The 20,916-nt window shown below is 47.2% G+C and overlaps 1 protein-coding gene across 1 annotated transcript in view; it reads right to left on the reverse strand.

The window, feature by feature from the left end:
- The window catches only part of LOC119965581, a 154,722-nt gene that overhangs the window by 34,276 nt on the left and 99,530 nt on the right, over window positions 1–20,916 (reverse strand). The window contains exon 3 of the mRNA XM_038796373.1: window positions 8,643–8,805. Within this exon, the coding sequence (XP_038652301.1) occupies window positions 8,643–8,805 (163 nt within the window). The remainder of the gene's footprint in view (window positions 1–8,642; window positions 8,806–20,916) is intronic.

The raw sequence follows: 20,916 nt of genomic DNA on the forward strand, positions 1-20,916 counted from the left end.
TGGGGGTGAGGGTGGTGTGGGGGTGAGGGTGGTGTGGGGGTGAGGGTGGTGTTGGGGGTGAGGGTGGTGTGGGGGTGAGGGTGGGGTGAGGGTGGTGTGGGGCTGAGGGTGGGGTGAGGGTGGGGTGAGGGTGGTGTGGGGGTGAGGGTGGTGTTGGGGGTGAGGGTGGTGTGGGGGTGAGGGTGGTGTGGGGGTGAGGGTGGTGTGGGGGTGAGGGTGGTGTGGAGGTGAGGGTGGTGTGGGGGGTGAGGTGGTGTGGGGGTGAGGGTGAGGGTGGTGTGGGGGGTGAGGGTGGTGTTGGGGTGAGGGTGGTATGGGGGTGAGGGTAGTGTGTAGGTGAGGGTGGGGTGAGGGTGGTGTGGGGCTGAGGGTGGGGTGAGGGTGGGGTGAGGGTGGTGTGGGGGTGAGGGTGGTGTTGGGGGTGAGGGTGGTGTGGGGGTGAGGGTGGTGTGGGGGTGAGGGTGGTGTGGGGGTGAGGGTGGTGTGGAGGTGAGGGTGGTGTGGGGGTGAGGGTGGTGTGGGGGTGAGGGTGGTGTGGGGGTGAGGGTGGTGTGGGTGTGAGGGTGGTGTGGGGGTGAGGGTGGTGTGGGGTGTGAGGGTGGTATGGGGGTGAGGGTAGTGTGTAGGTGAGGGTGGTGTGGGGCTGAGGGTGGTGTGGGGTGAGGGTGGTGTGGGTGTGAGGGTGGTGTGGGGATGAGGGTGGTGTTGGGGTGAGGGTGGTGTGGGGGTGAGGGTAGTGTGGGGGTGAGAGTAGTGTGGAGGTGAGGGCGGTGTGGGGCTGAGGGTGGTGTGGGGCTGAGGGTGGTGTGGGGCTGAGGGTGGTGTGGGGGTAGTGTTGTGGTGAGGGTGATGATGGTGGTGTGGGTGTGAGGGTGGTGTGGGTGTGAGGGTGGTGTGGGTGTGAGGGTGGTGTGGGGGTAGTGTTGTGGTGAGGGTGATGATGGTGGTGTGGGGGTGAGGGTGGTGTGGGTGTGAGGGTGGTGTGGGGATGAGGGTGGTGTGGGGGTGAGGGTGGTGTGGGGATGAGGGTGGTGTGGGGATGAGGGTGGTGTGGGGGTGAGGGTAGTGTGGGGGTGAGGGTAGTGTGGGGGTGAGGGTAGTGTGGGGTGAGGGTGGTGTGGGGGGTGAGGGTGGTGGGGGGTGAGGGTGGTGTGGGGGTGAGGGTGGTGTGGGGGTGAGGGCGGTGTGGGGGTGAGGGTGGTGTGGGGGTGAGGGTGGTGTGGGTGTGAGGGTGGTGTGGGGGTGAGTGTAGTGTGGGGTGCGGGTGGTGTGGGGGTGTGGTGTGGGGGTGGGGGGGGGGGGTGAGGGTGGTGTGGGGGGTGAGGGTGGTGAGGGGGTGAGGGTGGTGTGGGGCTGAGGGTGGTGTGGGGGTGAGGGTGGTGTGGGGGTGAGGGTGGTGTGGGGGTGAGGGTGGTGTGGGGGTGAGGGTGGCGTTGGGGTGAGGGTGGTGTGGGTGTGAGGGCGGTTAGGGGCTGAGGGTGGTGTGGGCTGAGGGTAGTGTTGTGGTGAGGGTGATGATGGTGGTGTGGGTGTGAGGGTGGTGTGGGGGTGAGGGTGGTGTGGGTGTGAGGGTGGTGTGGGGCTGAGGGTAGTGTGGGGGTGAGGGTGGTGTGGGGGTGAGGGTAGTGTGGGGGTGAGGGTAGTGTGGGGGTGAGGGTGGTGTGGGTGTGAGGGTGGTGTGGGTGTGAGGGTGGTGTGGGGCTGAGGGTAGTGTGGGGGTGAGGGTGGTGTGGGGGTGAGGGTAGTGTGGGTGTGAGGGTAGTGTGGGGGTGAGGGTAGTGTGGGGGTGAGGGTAGTGTGGGGGTGAGGGTGGTGTGGGGGTGAGGGTAGTGTGGGGGTGAGGGTAGTGTGGGGGTGAGGGTAGTGTGGGGGTGAGGGTGGTGTGGGGGTGAGGGTAGTGTGGGTGTGAGGGTAGTGTGGGGGTGAGGGTAGTGTGGGGGTGAGGGTAGTGTGGGGGTGAGGGTGGTGTGGGGGTGAGGGTGGTGTGGGGGTGAGGGTAGTGTGGGGGTGAGGGTGGTGTGGGTGTGAGGGTGGTGTGGGTGTGAGGGTGGTGTGGGGGTGAGAGTAGTGTGGGGGTGAGGGTGGTGTGGGTGTGAGGGTGGTGTGGGGGTGAGGGTGGTGTGGGTGTGAGGGTGGTGTGGCAATGAGGGCGGTGTTGGGGTGAGGGTGGGGTGAGGGTGGCGTGGGGCTGAGGGTAGTGTAGGGGTGGTGTTGGGAGAGGGGTTGACACAAGTGGCACGGGAAGCACAACTCAACGGGGTATTTCCTCGCCTGAGGCTGATCTCCACCCCGCTGACTGCCCTTTCCTCGGGCTCGCCGACCATGTCCAGGGCCCGTTGCTCTGCCATGGTGAAGGGCCGCAATTCCACTGGTTCCTCCTCCAGTCTTCACCCGCTCCTGCGGTTATGGGGGGCCTTCTCCTGGGGAACAGAAAACGCACAGTGTCTCATGGAGTGTCTCTTTAAGAAATGTTTTGTCTTATCACAGGGCTTCAGTGATGTCATTGTATGGGTGGAGCTGGGCTGTGGCACTGAGTTTTACTTTCGCTTTGCTTTGGGGCTCGTTTGTGGCTCTGAGATTTTGCTTTGGTATTCAGGTTTGGCTGCTGGTTTCAGGCAGAGAAGTCTTGTCCTGTCTCTCAATCCTCATTTTAAAAGCTGATTCCAGGCTGCTTGATAACTTGAAAAGAAATAATAGCTTTCGAGAAGGAATTCAAAGCTGCTGTTTTGGAAAGGAAACAAGAGCAGCCATACCAGGTCTGAGTGCTGTGTGCTGGGCCACACCTTTGAAAAGGGGTTTATGGTTTATGGGATGTTGTTATTAAATTGGAACAGCTAAAGGGAGAATTTATTAAGGGTGATACATAGATTACTGTAGCTGTGTGGGGTATTTATGTTGGTAGCTGATAAAAATGCTTACTGTGTGTGTTCATAAAAATGTTAACTGAATTTGTAGAATAAAGCTTGTTTCTGATTAAAAGTGCTTAAGGCCTCTGTTGAATAACATCTGAAAGGCAGGCCCTTGTGCTCATCGTAACGAAAATCGATAAACAGCTGTAGGTCAGTTGAACTCCATGATATACTTTGGCGTTTTCTAAACGTTGGCCCGAAACAAGTGTTGGACAGTCCGACGCATACAGCTCAGGGGGTGGGTGGCTGGTGGCTTCAGTGGCCACGGCACAGATTGGCTCTCTCACCCTCTGATTGGCTCTCTTGACTTCCAGAAGAGGCCTCTCAATTGACTCAGATCAGGAGCGATACATGATGGGGTGATACAAGGTGTGGTTTACCAGAGATGTAGCAGGCCCCATTATTAAATAAAATTATTCTCGAAATAACACAGCAATCTGCAACCAACATAGCTTTCAAGGTAATCATACTTCAAACAGGCAAGCACTTTCCAGGAGACTCATCCGGAGTGAGACTCATACAGAGTGGAGGATTGAAACTTGGTAATTTGGTGCAGTGAGGTAATTCGGTGCAGAGTGTGAGGAGGTGCTTTTTAACCCTGGTAAGTGACTGGTAAGTAGTCTCTCTTTTTCTTTTCATTGTCTAATTTATTTATTTTATTTTGAAATTGTAGTTGTTTAAGTTTACCAAGGGTTTAAGACATGGCAGGAGATCCCAGACCCGTGTCATGCTCCTCGTGTGCGATGTGGGAGCTCAGGGACACTGTCCCTGGCTCCTTCACGTGCAAGAAGTGTGTTCAGTTGCAGCTCTTGTTAGACCGCTTGACGGCTCTGGAGCTGCGGATGGACTCACTTTGGAGCATCCGCGACGCTGAGGAGGTCGTGGATAGCACGTTTAGCAAGTTGGTCACACCGCAGGTGAAGGTTACTGAGGGAGATAGAAAATGGGTGACCAAAAGAAAGAGCAAGAGTAGGAAGGCAGTGCAGGTGTCCCCTGCGGTCATCTCCCTGCAAAACAGATATACCGCTTTGGATACTGTTGAGGAAGATGGCTCACCAGGGGAAGGCAGCAGCAGCCAGGTTCATGGCACCGTGGCTGGCTCTGCTGCACAGCAGGGCAGGAAGAAAAATGGCAGGGCTATAGTGATAGGGGACTCGATCGTAAGGGGAATAGACAGGCGGTTCTGTGGACGCAATCGAGACTCCAGGATGGTATGTTGCCTCCCTGGTGCAAGGGTCAAGGATGTCTCGGAGCGGCTGCAGGACATTCTGGGGGGGGAGGGTGAACAGCCAGCTGTCGTGGTGCACATAGGCACCAACGATATAGGTAAAAAACGGGATGAGGTCCTACAAGCGGAATTCAGGGAGTTAGGAGTTAAACTAAAAAGTAGGACCTCAAAGGTAGTAATCTCAGGATTGCTACCAGTGCCACGAGCTAGTCAGAGTAGGAATGTCAGGATAGATAGGATGAATGCGTGGCTCGAGAGATGGTGCAAGAGGGAGGGATTCAAATTCCTGGGGCATTGGGACCGGTTCTGGGGGAGGTGGGACCAGTACAAACCGGACGGTCTGCACTTGGGCAGGACTGGAACCGATGTTTTCTAGAGCTGTTGGGGAGGGTTTAAACTAATGTGGCAGGGGGATGGGAACCAATGCTGGAAGTTGGAAGGTAGTAAAACAGGGACAGAAACAAAAGGAAGTAAGGGGAAAAGTGCAAGGCAGAGAAGACATAGTCAGAAATCCATAAGGGCGACAGTACAAGGTACAGTGACTGAGGGGAGTACAGTGAATAGGCCCAGTAATAACAAAAGGAATAAAACTGGAGATGTTAAGATTCAAAACAGAGGTAAAAAGACCAACATAAGTGTACTTTACCTGAATGCTCGTAGTATTCAGAATAAAGTAAATGAGTTGGTGGCACAAATCATCGTAAATGACTATGATTTAGTGGCCATTACTGAAACATGGTTAAAGGATGGTCACGACTGGGAGTTAAATATCCGAGGGTATCAAACTATTCGGAAGGACAGAGTGGATGGTAAGGGAGGTGGTGTTGCTCTGTTATTTAAGGATGACATCCGGGCAATAGTAAGGGATGACATCGGTGCTATGGAGGATAAGGTTGAATCCATTTGGGTGGAAATCAGGAATAGTAAGGCGAAAAAGTCACTGATAGGAGTAGTCTATCGGCCACCAAATAGTAACGAGATGGTGGGGCAGGCAATAAACAAAGAAATAACTGATGCATGTAGAAATGGTACAGCAGTTATCATGGGGGATTTTAATCTACATGTCGATTGGTTTAACCAGGTCGGTCAAGGCAACCGTGAGGAGGAGTTTATAGAATGTATCCGCGATAGTTTCCTAGAACAGTATGTAATGGAACCTACGAGGGAACAGGCGGTCCTAGATCTTGTCCTGTGTAATGAGACAGGATTGATTCATGATCTCATAGTTAGGGATCCTCTCGGAAGGAGCGATCACAATATGGTGGAATTTAAAATACAGATGGAGGGTGAGAAAGTAAAATCAAATACTAGTGTTTTGTGTTTTAAACAAAGGAGATTACAAGGGGATGAGAGAAGAGCTAGCTAAGGTAGACTGGGAGCTAAGACTTTATGGTGGAACAGTTGAGGAACAGTGGAGAACCTTCCAAGCGATTTTTCACAGTGCTCAGCAAAGGTTTATACCAACAAAAAGGAAGGACGGAAGAAAGAGGGAAAATCGACCGTGGATATCTAAGGAAATAAGGGAGAGTATCAAATTGAAGGAAAAAGCATATAAAGTGGCAAAGATTGCTGGGAGATTAGAAGCCTGGGAAATCTTTAGGGGGCAACAGAAAGCTACTAAAAAAGCTATAAAGAAGAGTAAGATAGAGTATGAGAGTAAACTTGCTCAGAATATAAAAACAGACAGTAAAAGTTTTTACAAATATATAAGACAAAAAAGAGTGGCTAAGGTAAATATTGGTCCCTTAGAGGATGAGAAGGGAGTTTTAATAATGGGAAATGAGGAAATGGCTGAGGAACTGAACAGGTTTTTTGGGTCGGTCTTCACAGTGGAAGACACAAATAACATGCCAGCGACTGATAGAAATGAGGCTATGACAGGTGAGGACCTTGAGAGGACTGTTATCACTAAGGAGGGAGTGATGGGCAAGCTAATGGGGCTAAAGGTAGACAAGTCTCCTGGCCCTGATGGAATGCATCCCAGAGTGCTAAAAGAGATGGCTAGGGAAATTGCAGATGCACTAGTGATAATTTACCGAAATTCACTAGACTCTGGGGTGGTCCCGGTGGATTGGAAATTAGCAAACGTGACGCCACTGTTTAAAAAAGGAGGTAGGCAGAAAGCAGGAAATTATAGGCCAGTGAGTTTAACTTCGGTAATAGGGAAGATGCTGGAATCTATCATCAAGGAAGAAATTGCGAGGCATCTGGATAGAAATTGTCCCATTGGGCAGACGCAGCATGGGTTCGTAAAAGGCAGGTCGTGCCTAACTAATTTAGTGGAATTTTTTGAGGACATTACCAGTGCAGTAGATAACGGGGAGCCGATGGATGTGGTATAATCTGGATTTCCAGAAAGCCTTTGACAAGGTGCCACACAAAAGGTTGCTGCATAAGATAAAGATGCATGGCATTAAGGGTAAAGTAGTAGCATGGATAGAGGATTGGTTAATTAATAGAAAGCAAAGAGTTGGGATAAATGGGTGTTTCTCTGGTTGGCAATCAGTAGCTAGTGGTGTCCCTCAGGGATCTGTGTTGGGCCCACAATTGTTCACAATTTACATTGATGATTTGGAGTTGGGGACCAAGGGCAATGTGTCCAAGTTTGCACATGACACTAAGATGAATGGTAAAGCAAAAAGTGCAGAGGATACTGGAAGTCTGCAGAGGGATTTGGATAGGTTAAGTGAATGGGCTCGGGTCTGGCAGATGGAATACAATGTTGACAAATGTGAGGTTATCCATTTTGGTAGGAATAACAGCAAACGGGATTATTATTTAAACGATAAAATATTAAAGCATGCCGCTGTTCAGAGAGTCTTGGGTGTGCTAGTGCATGAGTCACAGAAGGTTGGTTTACAAGTGCAACAGGTGATTAAGAAGGCAAATGGAATTTTGTCCTTCATTGCTAGAGGGATGGAGTTTAAGACTAGGGAGGTTATGTTGCAATTGTATAAGGTGTTAGTGCGGCCACACCTGGAGTATTGTGTTCAGTTTTGGTCTCCTTACTTGAGAAAGGACGTACTGGCGCTGGAGGGTGTGCAGAGGAGATTCACTAGGTTAATCCCAGAGCTGAAGGGGTTGGATTATGAGGAGAGGTTGAGTAGACTGGGACTGTACTCGTTGGAATTTAGAAGGATGAGGGGGGATCTTATAGAAACATTTAAAATTATGAAGGGAATAGATAGGATAGATGCGGGCAGGTTGTTTCCACTGGCGGGTGACAGCAGAACTAGGGGGCATAGCCTCAAAATAAGGGGAAGTAGATTTAGAACTGAGTTTAGGAGGAACTTCTTCACCCAAAGGGTTGTGAATCTATGGAATTCCTTGCCCAGTGAAGCAGTTGAGGCTCCTTCATTACATGTTTTTAAGGTAAAGATAGATAGTTTTTTGAAGAATAAAGGGATTAAGGGTTATGGTGTTCGGGCCGGAAAGTGGAGCTGAGTCCACAAAAGATCAGCCATGATCTAATTGAATGGCGGAGCAGGCTCGAGGGGCCAGATGGCCTACTCCTGCTCCTAGTTCTTATGTTCTTATGTTCTTATAAACCTTATTGTACTCCACATATGGGCGTGTCAAGATTTTCATGTGCCCCCCAATGGGCACTTAATTGCTACTAATTGGCTACCTGCCCCTGTCGATGCCAGCCTGACCCTGCCTCCAGCAAAATCGCTCAGAGGCAGGAACATGTCGGGTAAACGACCCAACAGAAACTTTCAAATATTCCCCCACCCCCTGCCCCCAAAGCCTCCTCTATGGGGCTGATGAGATTCGGCCCAACATCATTCCATTTACTCAGCAATTAAATGTACTCACACACTGGGGGAGCGGGGTTGCTCGTTCCTCCAACTTAACCCCACAACAGTGAATATGCGATGCGTCTGGCTGAGGGTGATACCAAGCATGATGAAGGCATTCCAGAGCGATGACAGGTATAAGGGAGGATGTGCCATTGCACATGTTCAACAGATAACTAAAGTGTTATATTGACAGAGACTTGAAAACACACTGTCTCCTCGCTCTGCTGGTTGGGCAACAATCAACGGCCCGGTAAAGAGAAGTGGCATATCTCAGTAATACATCGACAAAACAAATGCCAGAGATTATAAAAACAACGCCCCAATGTAACTTTAATCCTTACGCTCCAGAATAGAGCAGAAACTAGTTATTAACACTTAAGAGTTAATGGCAACCAGTTCTAATTTATGACGGCCACTTGCCAAAAGAATGATATCAAAGTTTGTGTGCCAATTATTGCATCAACACGTGTGAAGGATAATGTAATGAGTAATATAAAAGGTGATCTGTGTACAGAATCTATCACCAACACGCAAGATTGAATTCCACACAAAAAAAACTCAGATTATTGAAAATTATAATTTGTCACGAATTCTTCCTTAACTTCTTTGTTTGATAGATTGGTAAAATGTTCCGTTTCATTGCATAACTTTCTCTGATTATCGTGAATTTATTGCAAAATAATATTATTTAGAAACACATTTTACCTTACAGTCACAGTTGACAGCGGTGTACATTCTTTATTCCTTTTCAGCTCTTTCCGAAATTCATTTCGACATTCATTTTTGAAAGGTTTTCTTGGTACAAATGGTAATTGAGCAATCTGTAACGAATCATCTGCTTGGGGATATTCACAGCTTGTCCTTGAACCTAAATTTTGAACATTAATATTTAATCATTAAAAGGTGGTTATGTGAGTCACCTCTCCAGTGGGATGTCTGTGTCTGGCCCTTTTGGCAGTCCCACAGCTTGTCAACACCTGATGATTAAAAGTTTGTGATAATAAAGTCAAGTATCTTAACAATGACCACACCTCAGTCAATGCACAGTTAATGTTTTCAAGCCCCTAACTTCCTCCCTCTCTCTCAAACCTTTGTGCCACGTTAAACCCCAGGGACGAGCTTCCAACCACACATCCACGCCATGACTAAGACAGCCTATTTTCACACCATAACATGCCCGAACCCCACCTCTGCCTTTACTCCACTGATGTTGGAACCCTCATCCATGCATTCATTATCTCTACATGTGACTATTCCAACTAAGTCCTTGGCTCCTCCCAGCTTTTATCCTCTGTAAATTTGCGGATGTTGAAAATTCTGTTCCCTGTGGCCTAACTCAGACCAAGCCCCTTTCACTATTTCATCCCTATTCTCAATGAACTACTTTGGTTCCCGGTTAGACAATGTCTTGATTTAAAACTTCTCAACCTGATTTATGAATCCCTCCATAGCCTTGCCTCTCACTATCTCTGTAACCTTCTCCATCCCCTTCACCCTCTGATATCTGAGCTTTTCTAATTCTGACTTCTCGGATGCATCCCCGATTTTAATCACTCGACCATTTGGTGGCTGTGCCTTGGCAGGCCCTTAGCTCGAGACCTTCCTCTCTCAACCTTTCAACTTTTGTCTCTCTCTTTGCTCCATAAACCTGTCTTGTTGACCAAGCATTAATCAGCTGCCCTAATGTAGCCTTATAATAATAATAATAATCTTCTTTATTATCATCACAAGTAGGCTTACATTAACACTGCAATGAAGTTACTGTGAAAAGCCCCTAGTCGCCACATTCTGGCACCTGTTCAGGTACATAGAGGGAGAATTCAGAATGTCCAATTCACCTAACAACACGCCTTTCAGGACTTGTGGGAGGAAACCGGAGCACCGGGAGGAAACCCACGGACTCACAGGGAGAATGTGCAGACTCCACACAGACAGTGACCCAAGCCGGGAATCAAATCTGGGACCCTGGAACTGTGAAGCAACAGTACTGTGCTACCGTGCTGCCCATATTATTTGGCTTGTTGTCAAGTTTTGCTTTATAATGCTTTGGCTAAATGCTTCACGAGGTTTTATTGCATTGATGGTGCTGTATAAATACATGTGGTTGTTATTGTTGAAACATCATTCAATTGCTGGCAATGCAAAGTATCTGCAAACCTGATTTCCTCTACTTCTTGACGAGACCTAATCTGACATCAAATTGAGAAGCCAGAGCATTACTGGGGCAGCAGAATATTTCGACTTCTGTTTCCAAATCAGTAGCACCCATCAACCAAAATCTAATTGCAGATGCTGCTTAATAGTGGGACTATTCGTTGAGATAGCGTTAGGTTTTTAAAATTCTATTCACGGTATGGGGTTGCTACTGACTGGGCCAGCATTTATAGCCCATTCCTAATTTCCCTCCAGAAGGTGGTAGATGAGCTGCCCGCTTAAACCGCTGCAGTCCACGTGGTGTAGGTACACCCACAGTGCTGCTAGGGAGGGAAAGGTATTACCTTCGTTGTCATCAAAGGTCAGAATTGGCAGGCTGTTACCAAAAGGGCATTAGTTAAGAATGAGCAAGAAGAACTCCCAGTGTTCTTTCCAACATATTTCCTCAGCCAACATGACCAATACATCGCATTATTATTGTGAAGTTTTGCCACACACTAAAATGACTGCTGCATTTACCTATATGACAACAGTCACCGCATTTCAAAGTATTCACTGTATCAGAATTATAACATTTTCTCTTTCTCTTTCCTTTCTCCTTCAAGCATTGGCCTAAAAATGAAGCTGGAGTGGAAGTGAAGCTCTTTGATTGTGCACGACATGGCAGGAAAGTTATCAGCTAAAGATTCTTTAACAAAGAACAAGTTTGTATTTTCACGAAGCTTCAGGACACCCCAAAGCTCTGTGAAGTACTTTTGAGATCTGCTCATGGTTCTAACATAGGAAATGCAGCAAACTATTGTGGGCATGCCAAAGTCCCACAAATAACAATGAGGTAATAGCCAGATTTAATCTGTTACTTTAGTGCTGTGGGTTGAAGGATAAATATTGACCAGCTGAGCTCCTGCTGGGAGGAACAAAGATAAAAGGGAAGACTGGCATTTATATAGCACCTTTCATGAGCACCAGATGTTTGAAAGTGATTTATAGCCAATGACGTGCTTTTGAAGTGCAACCACAATTATAATGTAGGAAAAGCAGCAGATAATCTGTGCACAGCAAGCTCCCACAAACAGCAACGTGATCATAACCAGACAATCAATTTTCCTGATGTTGACACAGGGATAAACATTGGACAGGACATTGAGAATAATTCCCCTGTTCTTCTTCAAGGGATCTTTGAGATTGATCTGACAGGGCAGGCGGGGCCTCAGTTTAGCATCTCATTCATCCAGTAGTGCAGCACTCCCTCAGTGTGTCACCGGTATGTCAGCTTGATTCTTGTACTCAAGTCCTTTTGATTTGAATCTGGGGACTCGGAGGCCAGAATCCTACTGGCTGGACCATTGCTGCTGCAGGTATTGAACAGGGTGGTTCTGAAAAAAGAATCAAAGAAATAGGGTCTGCTCGGAGGTCAGCAGAAGCTGGCTGCTTCTGCTCAGCTTCACCAGGTAGACTAGTTAGCCTCCCTGACTCCATCTCTCAGGCAGTGAGGGTAACAGGTGGATAACAGTCTGTTAAGAATTCTGCTATCCTATAAGTACCAAAAAAGTTTACAACTGCAGAGGTCACTGCATAAAGTTCAACCAAGAAGGAATACTGGCATCCTTTAGGGAGAATCCTCAAAGTCTTCAAAATACATTTTGTCTCCAACTGTAGTGTTGTTCTCAACTGGTTGTGATTCGGTAATCCTGTAGTTACAGCTCAAATGAAACCCGACGATATAGATAGGATGCAAAACAGCATCACAGAGCGAAGGAGAGAGTTTAATTCTACCCGGACCTCAACGGCCAATTTGCATTCAAACTACCATTTCCACAAAATGGCTTCACCTCATCTTCGAAGCTGAACAGATGCAAGCTGGAATTCTGAGAGCTCTGCTTCGCCAGACAATGTACAACAGAGCACAACTCCCATCCAGCCATGACTGTGACACTGGCACCATTCTGAACAAAGGAAGCGTTAAATACTCAGGAAGCACTAGAATTTGGAACAGTATTTAAACAGGATGCGGGCCTACCTGATTGTGGTTCTAACTCAAATTCCAGAACCTCATGGACAATTTGGCTGTAGGAATAAGATGAATGTTTTTCCAGAGCAAAAAGCTACCCAGTATTCATGATGCATTTCAGTAATAAAACAGCAGGAGTTTTATTCTGAATGTAAACTGATTTGGAACAGCAAGGTAATTTGGGGACATAGGTTTAGAATTCATGAAAGGCAGCTTGCTATTGACATAAGCAGTGATTTCATAATCACATGGTTACACTGTGCAAAGGCAACCCATCTTTATTTTCAGTCCACCTCAGCCCTCTCTCTATCTCTGCAATCTTCTCCAGCCCCATAGAGATACCTGCACTCCTCTACTTTTTGTGTCTTCTCAATTATAATCATTCCACCTTTGGTGGCCAGGCCTTCAGTTGCCTGGGCCCCACCTCTACACTTCACTTTCCTCCTTTAACACACTGTATAAAATCTACCTCTTTGACCATGATTTTTGTCGTCTGACCTAATATTCGTTTATGTTGCTCGGTGCTGCATCTTGTTTTAGAATGTTCTTGTGAAGTGCCTTGGAATGTTACATTGGTCCAGATCTTCCGACCTTTCACCCCAGAGGGATCTTCCGGTCCCGCCGACAACGCACCCCCACCGAGGGTTTCCCCGCAGCGTGGGCGGATTCAATGGGAAATCTGATTGTCAGAGGCGGGATCAGAATCCCGCCCATTATGTTAACGGTACTATGTCAATATAATGAATACAAATGAGGAAATAAAACAAGTTATCTCAAACATAGGGAGGACTCAGTGAATAAAGTTGTCTCCAGTGCCCTCTCACTCTCCGGGTCTTTGAGGCCTGAACTCCTGCTGCTGATTATATGAGGTCTTCTTCTTTGTATTACCGCTCCATCTCTTCTTCCTGTGGCTTCTGCTCCTCCAATACACGGTTTCATTGCAATGCTGTGAGGCAAGCAGCACCTTCTAACGTTATTTATCCACGAGTTACCTAAGCAATGGAGACATTCCTCGTGCAGCCGGCAAGCTTGCTTAATGAGCACCCTCATCTTTTACATGGGGATCATTATACTCAGTGCTGGGGCTGTAGACATGGACTCTTCAGGGGGATCAACAGCCATGGGCACTGTGCATATCTTTTGATTCATTGAAGCCAGTCTTCTGTGCAAACTTTCTGTCTGAACAACTTACTTTCACCGGGCTGGCATAGTATAATTGAATCCTGTGTATTCCCTGAATAACACTAATTAACACCTAGGGTTCTGTGTTGCTACTTGCAAAGCATTGTCACACAGAAGATATGGAAATCTCTCCTATTCCAAAATGGTCCTGGATTATTTGGAAGTTACACATTGAGTGATACACTAACTTTGGGTGGTAAGTCAGCCAGGAGAAACCTTTGCCCCTGCAGCTGATGCTGACCTTAATTCATTGCTTTGCCTTGTGGTGGAGAGATTCAGTGACATTGTGAATGCTGATTTCTGGAACGTCTTCAGTGGCTGCCTGGAAGATACTCAGCGTGGACACTCAGAACTGCAGTTAACTTAACTGCTGACGATTTTCCCGACCTTAGCTTCAGATATTACTGCACAAAGCCACGGCAGCTTCTTTACTCACCCTGTGAGCCACTTATGCCCTTGAGGCAGTTAACAATTGGCCCTTCTTGAAGTCTTGTTGGTGTGCACAGGAGTGAAGAGAATGTGGTCCACAGTACTCTAACATGTAATCCACGAAAATCAGAGCTAATTATTATTAATCCTCACAAATCAAAAGTTTCCCGTGTTTCTCCATATATATTTGACTATGCACCCAAATGAGGAGAGATTTCAATTTTTAACATCTTTGTACCTACTCACTGAGGCTGAATTTCAATATTTGAATAACTTGACTGACAAGTATAGTCCTTTATTGTTTAATTGGCTGATTTAACAGTTAGACCAGCAAAGCAGGATTTGGCATATTGAGCAGCTTGACACAGTAATTCTAGCAACAGTGAAGCTCAAGGCTTATTAAAAATCCATGAATATATGGTGTGTGCTCAGTTGAGACATGAGGAGTGATTATTTTACATGACATTGTTTGTAAAAGTGCATGAAGCCTGTGCCTTTGTACCATATATTACAGAAGACGGCAATAACAGTTTTCGCAGCTGACATGGTGATTTAGAATGTACACTCCTTGCAAAAGTTTCTTACATATATATCTGTACAATACTGATGGCATACATGTCTGTACAATACTGACGGCATATATATCTGTACAATACTAACGGAGTAGGTTTGTCCTGCATAGGAAAAAATTCCGAGTGCTATATACAACTTATACTGAACATGGTGGGGTTTCAATGCGGAAGTCATAATGATAACAGATTTCACACGTGGATGCTCGTTCATGGGACTCCTGCCAAAAAAAATTATGCTGAAGAACATTTGGATCCAGAAGTTAATAAATAAAGAGCCTTGCATGGAGCTTTTGACAACACTTTCTCTGTATGGCTCCTACAGACTAAACATAGCAGGATGGTCAGATTTAGAAAATGAAGAGTTCTGTGTAGCTGGGTCTCATGCCATGATCCAACTGCTAGTAGTTTGTTTTGTACTTCTTTCTGTTCCTGTCTGTTTTCTATAATTGCTTCCACAAAGGCTCATATCCTTCCGTGTGCGATCATCCCTTACATTGTGGCATGGTGGCAATCGACTAGTAATTGAGAAACGAATGCTCTACAGTTCAAATCTCACCACGACAACTATGGAATTTAATTTCTGGAAATTAAGTATATCCTACTGGGTAGTCACAAAATCCCATCTGGTTCACTAATCCCCTTCAGAGGAGGAAATCTGCCATCCTTACTCAACCTGGCTGACAAATGACTCCAAAGCACAACATTGTGGTAGGCAGCTCACCACCCACCTGCTCCAGGGCAATTAGGGATGGCCAATAAATGCTGGCCTTCCCACCGACAGAACAGAAAGGACACCGACGCTCACATCCCAAGAATGAATGAACATGAGACTCGTCATTCGCATGGGGGAGATCAAATTTAACATATTAAGCTAATCAGGTAAAACAACAGATAGTTTTCCACTTGTAAAAGTAAGAATAGATACAATATAATTTGCAGTTCAAGTGTGGATTGTATGCTTGGACTACAAACTTCAGTGTGGGGGAGGGGTAAGGTTTAAAAATGCGCTTCCTAGATAAGAGTGAAGGATCATAATGTTGCAAACGAAACTCATCACTTCAAAATGGTACAGGATTCACTGTTGCAATTTAGTCATTATGGACAATGAAGAGAAGATTGCAAAGTAACCACATTTATGTCATTTACTGTTAATGGGTAGCTATGCAAATCTGTGGTCATAAGACGAGGTGTGGGGTTAGAGCTGTAAAAGCAGAGTCTAGTATTCATGCTTCCTGTAGCTATATTTTATATTCACACCTCCCGAACTGGTCCAAGGCTGAGAAATGGTAAAATGTGGTGATACCATATTTTGGATTGCTGTTCCACATTGAATGCTCATATTTTAACTTAATCAGACTGCAGAACACACAGAAACGTTCTCCGTGCATTCAGTTTTTGGCCTGTTATCTAACAGGGCATCAATGCATTTGAGAAGGTTCAAAGAAGAATTGCATTAATAGTCCAAAATTTAAAATGTTGAGAAGTGGAACTGGGCTAAACCTATGGACGAGATCTGCCGGCCGCGTTGCGCCGAAGAGCAGCTCGGCACAGCCGGTGGATGTCAGGAGATCCCTCTTCCAGGATCTATCCGGCTCGCCACACCTCGCAAGATCTAACGCGATTTTGTGAGACGCCGTGATTGTGAATCCTGCTCATTTTGGGCCGCATCACTTTCTGGCAAATCTGCATTTTAGAAGGGCAACATGTGACACAGTGGTTAGCACCGCTGCCTCACGGCGCTGAGGATCTGGGTTCGAATCCCAGCCCTAGGTAACTGTCAGTGTGGAGTTTGCACATTTTCCCACTGTTTGTGTGGGTCTCATCCCCACAACCCAAAGATGTGCAAGGTAGGTGGATTGGCCACGGCTAAAATGCCCCTTATTTGAAAAAAAAATGGTACTCTAAATGTATTTATTTTTTAAAATCTGCATATTAGAGTAAGACAGTCTAATATGCGTGCATGAGATCTAACCAGGGCAATGGATCCACCCTGTTCGCCTTGGAGACCTCGGGCGAGTGCTGTTCAGTGCTGATCTCCACAAACAGGGACCAGATAGAATAACACTCATGGGGGTCTCCCAAGGGATGGGAGGCCCCCAGGTGCTTGCTCTCTGGGAAGGGTGGCACCTTGGCACTGCTGGTGCCACCTGGGCACCCTGACACTGGCACTTGGGTGCCAGGCTGGCACTTTTTGCATGACGGGGATCAGGCCTATGGGTGGTGGGGGGTGGGGGGGGGGGGGGGGGAGGAGGTGGGGGGGGGTGGTGGGGGGAGCAGAGGACCTCCTTATTGGTGAGTTGGGGCTTGGGTCGGTTCGGTATTCACCTTGGGGGGTCCGTGTGCTGAGGGGTTCTGGTGAGCAGAGCTTCTCAGTGCAGAAAATGGGACTGTGCAGCCTCGGGAAACACCTGCTGACCGAGCTCTGGGACTCTGCTTCCATTCGAGTCGATCATGCCCAATATTTCCCTTGTTTTTCAGAACCACAGCAGTGAGAACAATTCAACACAAATTGTTTTGGTAAATAGGTTTTCGTTAATGTAAATGGTTGTAAATCGGGTAATTGTGACAGATCAGTAATAATAAGTATCGGCCAACTAGTAAATTGACCAAAGTTCGATAATATTGCTGCTGAATGCATTCCAGTTGTATCGACTGTTCTAATGACAATGGGGAAAATCTAATTGACTCACAAGGCTCAGGAATGTAGGAAGCACTCCAGCAGAAACACGGTGGAGAATACAATCATAGAATGGTTACAGCTCAGAAGATGTGAATTCTGCACGGTCAGAGATGCCATCTTTTGGATGAGATGTTAAACCAAGGCCAATCTTCATCATTCAATCAACAATTGCGGGAAGTACGGTGGCGCTGTGATTGTGAATCCGGCCCATTTTGGGCGGGATCACTTTCTGGCAAGTCTGCATATTAAAAGGGCAGCACGTGACACAGTGGTTAGCACTGCTGCCTCACTACGCCGAGGACCCAGGTTCGATCCTGGCCCCGGGTCACTGTCAGTGTGAAGTTTGCACATTCTCCCCGTGTCTCCATGGGTCTCACCCCAATAATCCAAAGATGTGCACGGTAGGTGGATTGGCCACACTAAATTGCCCCTTCATTGGATGAAGTAAGAAAAATAAAAAATAAGAAAAACATTCAGCCCACCCTGCCTGTGCTGCTTCTTTGCAAGAGCATCTCACCAAGTCCCATTGGCCTGACTCTTCCCTGCAGCCTTGCAAACCTTTTTTCTTTATGCAATTATCCAATTACCTTTTGAAAGCCTTGATTGAATCTGCCTCCACCATATTCTCAGGCGATGCTTTTCAGATCCCAATCGCCCCTCTGCATTTAAAAAAAAGGTTTTCCCCACGTCGCCGTTGCTCCTCTTGCAAATCAACTTAATTTGGTGTCCTCAGTCCCAACCATCCCACCAATGGAAACATCTTCTCCCTCCCTACTCTGTTCAGGCCCCTCATGATTTCAAATACGTCGATCAAGTCTCTCCTTCTCCCAGGAGAAGGATGAGAACAGCACGGGATTGCACAGAATTACAAAGAGAATCAATTGAAATTAATGTGTGAAGGGATAAACTTTAATATTAATGTTTGCAGGGCCCCGCTCTCTGGCTGCTTCTAGCCTCACGAAAGGTAAGATTTGTTGTGATAACGCGAGGCAAAACTGCGGCGGCTTCTTGCGTCGCCAAAAGGGGTTTATTGAGAACAAGGGAAAGGATAATCCACACACAGGCCCTGAGGGCTCTGAGACAGCTCTTCATTCGACGAACCCATGCTCCCAGGGCGCCGCACATGTTCCCCATTGGTCGGGGCTCGCTCGCTCACGCATGATAGGCCCTGATCTGGTCACAGTCCCTCAAAGGGGCCACGCCACCGCATTTGTAATTCTTATTTATGGCCTGTGCTCCAGCTCCCAGGCCGTTCAATGGATCTGAGGAACTGTCCAAATGAGAGGACCCCACTTTGCATTTATATATGAGACAACCCATTTGAGTCAAGCCTGCACCTCAGGGTCCAAGGAAAACAAAGGTCACAGGGCAGAAGGAGAGTGATAAGTGTGTCACTTTCATTTAAGCTTCCGTTCTGCCTGGTTTCTGCTCAAAATTAGAATCCAATGGTTAAAAATATAGAACTAACACAACTGGGGACCAGGAGTTCTTTTGTACTCTGTGCAAGTCTCGTCATGCTCAAAATGGTTTACACGGGCAACACCCATGCTTACTAGTGTTAAAAATGTCTTCTTAAAAGTGCCAATTGTGGTTTGGTGGTAGCACTCTAATCGTTGAGTCAGACGACTGGGGTTCAAGTCGAGTGAACCAGGTGCATTACAGAGTGAATTCTGCACGGTCAGAGGTGCCATCTTTTGGATGAGATGTTAAACCAAGGCCAACCTTCATCATTCAATCAACAATTGCGGGAAGTACGGTGGCGCCGTGATTGTGAATCCGGCCCATTTTGGGCGGGATCAGTTTCTGGAAAATCTGCATATTAAAAGGGCAGCACGTGACACAGTGGTTAGCACTGCTGCCTCACTACGCCGAGGACCCAGGTTCGATCCTGGCCCTGGGTCACTGTAAGTGTGGAGTTTGCACATTCTCCCCGAATCTCCATGGGTCTCACCCCAACAATCCAAAGATGTGCACGGTAGTTGGATTGGCCACATTAAATTGCCCCTTCATTGGATGAAGTAGAAATAAAAAATAAGAAAAACATTGCCACAATCCTACGTTACAACAATAACTATACTTTGAAAGTGCCTCTTTAGCCGTAAAGCACTTTGCGATATTCTGAGGTTGTGAAAGATGCAAGAAATGCAAGTCTTTATATATTGTGAAGGAAGTAAATTTCTCTTTGGGAATCTGTTTAATTCATCTGTATCGGTGAAAAACACAAGTGTATGTTTAATGTAGCGAATGGCTTGTTTCCGAGTTGCAGCATTCATTCTATTCACCGATTGGTTCATGTTGGCAACAGAAACTTTACAGTGCAGAAGGAGGCCATTCGGCCCATCAAGTCACCGGTGGCTCGCTAAAAGAGCGTTCTACCTAATCCTGTTTCCCTGCCTTATACCCGAACCGTGAATATTCTCACTTTTCAGATAGCAATCCAATTCCCTTTTGAATACCTCAATCAAACCTACCTCCACCCTCTCAGGAAGTTTGTACCAAGCTCAAGGGGAACAGACTCTTGATGGGGGGGGGGGGGAAACACCCCTCAACAGGGTTGTGCTTGGTCTGGACGCTAAAGCGTTCCAGGCCGGGGGTCACGTCTGGGCCAGGGGATGGGGGGGGGGGGCGGTGGTTGGTGAGGGGCCTTTCGTCCTTGAGGCCTTTAAGTCAACTTTAAATATTGTGGATAGGGGCAACCACAGCTGCTGTCTGTCTGTCATACCAAATGGTTCCAGGACAGAGCCCTGTTCTTGGTTCTGATGGTCACTTTAACTCCCTATGACTGTGAGCAGCCTCTAGCTTCACAGCTGAAGGCAATAAGGAATTGTTCTGTTAGTTGTGAGAGCACTTCACAGCACAGCTGCAGGTTGCGTTTGCTGCTTGCTCCTGCTGGTGGCTGCTAATGCCTGGAGGCTGCTGTTGCTGTTTCCTTCCTTTTTTGTAGCTGGAAAGAAGGACAATTTTTCTAAGATACCTGGGTCCTGGAACACCGGGTTCAGGGGGACGTAAGAATCCAGATGGAAATCTGGTTTGAAGCAAGAAGACGCTGAGGGACCTGGTGCGCGACATTGATCCAAATGGGCCACCTGATGACACTGCTGAAGAAATGCTTTCATAGATTTCTGATGCTTTTGTTGCTGGTGTGGTGAGTGCTGCATGTAACTAGCACCTCACTGCGGGTCAAACATGCTGGAAGTCAAGGATGTTCAACTGCACCTTGAGCGGCAGTGGAATATGCGGATGCCAGGATTTGATTCCGGTAATATTTGGGCTGTGTGGGAGGGGCCTGCACAGCAGCGGCTCTTGGGCGGAGAATGGCTCTGATACATGGGACAAGTCACCCATTGATGGACAGATCATTTCTACGACAAATTCTGGACATGATATCACATTCTTAGGCTTATCCTCCATTTCTGTTGAGGAACCTGCGAGGGGCGATACCGTGGGCGGGATTCTCCGTCCCACCAGCCTCGTTTTTCCGGCGTGGCGCGCCCCCGCTGTCAATGGGATTCTCTGTTCCCGCAGCCAGCCAATGGCATTTCCCATTATGGCCACACCCGCACCATCGAAAAAACCGCAAGCGGGAATGTGCTGCTGGTGAAACAGAGGCTCCCACTGACGGATAATCCCGCAGCGGGTGTTTGATTCTTTTTTCATGAAAATGAGCTGAATTAGCTTTGTATTGGTGGCAATATGGAACGGTGCCGTTTGCTCGTTGTTTAGTGGTTAGTGTAATATGTGGAATGTTATGTAATTGATTTTCAAATATTTGTTAATGTTGACCGATTAATAAACTAAACATTCTCAAGCGGATTCTCATGGGTCCACGTGCCATCTCTCAGACGCTAACTATTGCATTGCATTTCAATCAAACTTTGAAGCCTGAATAGTGGGCCTGAACTCCAGAAGCGTCAACACCGTAGAGACAGCAGCCAACAATCAAATACTCAA

Source organism: Scyliorhinus canicula, chromosome 5, assembly GCF_902713615.1.
Source record: "Scyliorhinus canicula chromosome 5, sScyCan1.1, whole genome shotgun sequence".
NCBI classification, from domain to species: Eukaryota; Metazoa; Chordata; class Chondrichthyes; order Carcharhiniformes; family Scyliorhinidae; genus Scyliorhinus; species Scyliorhinus canicula.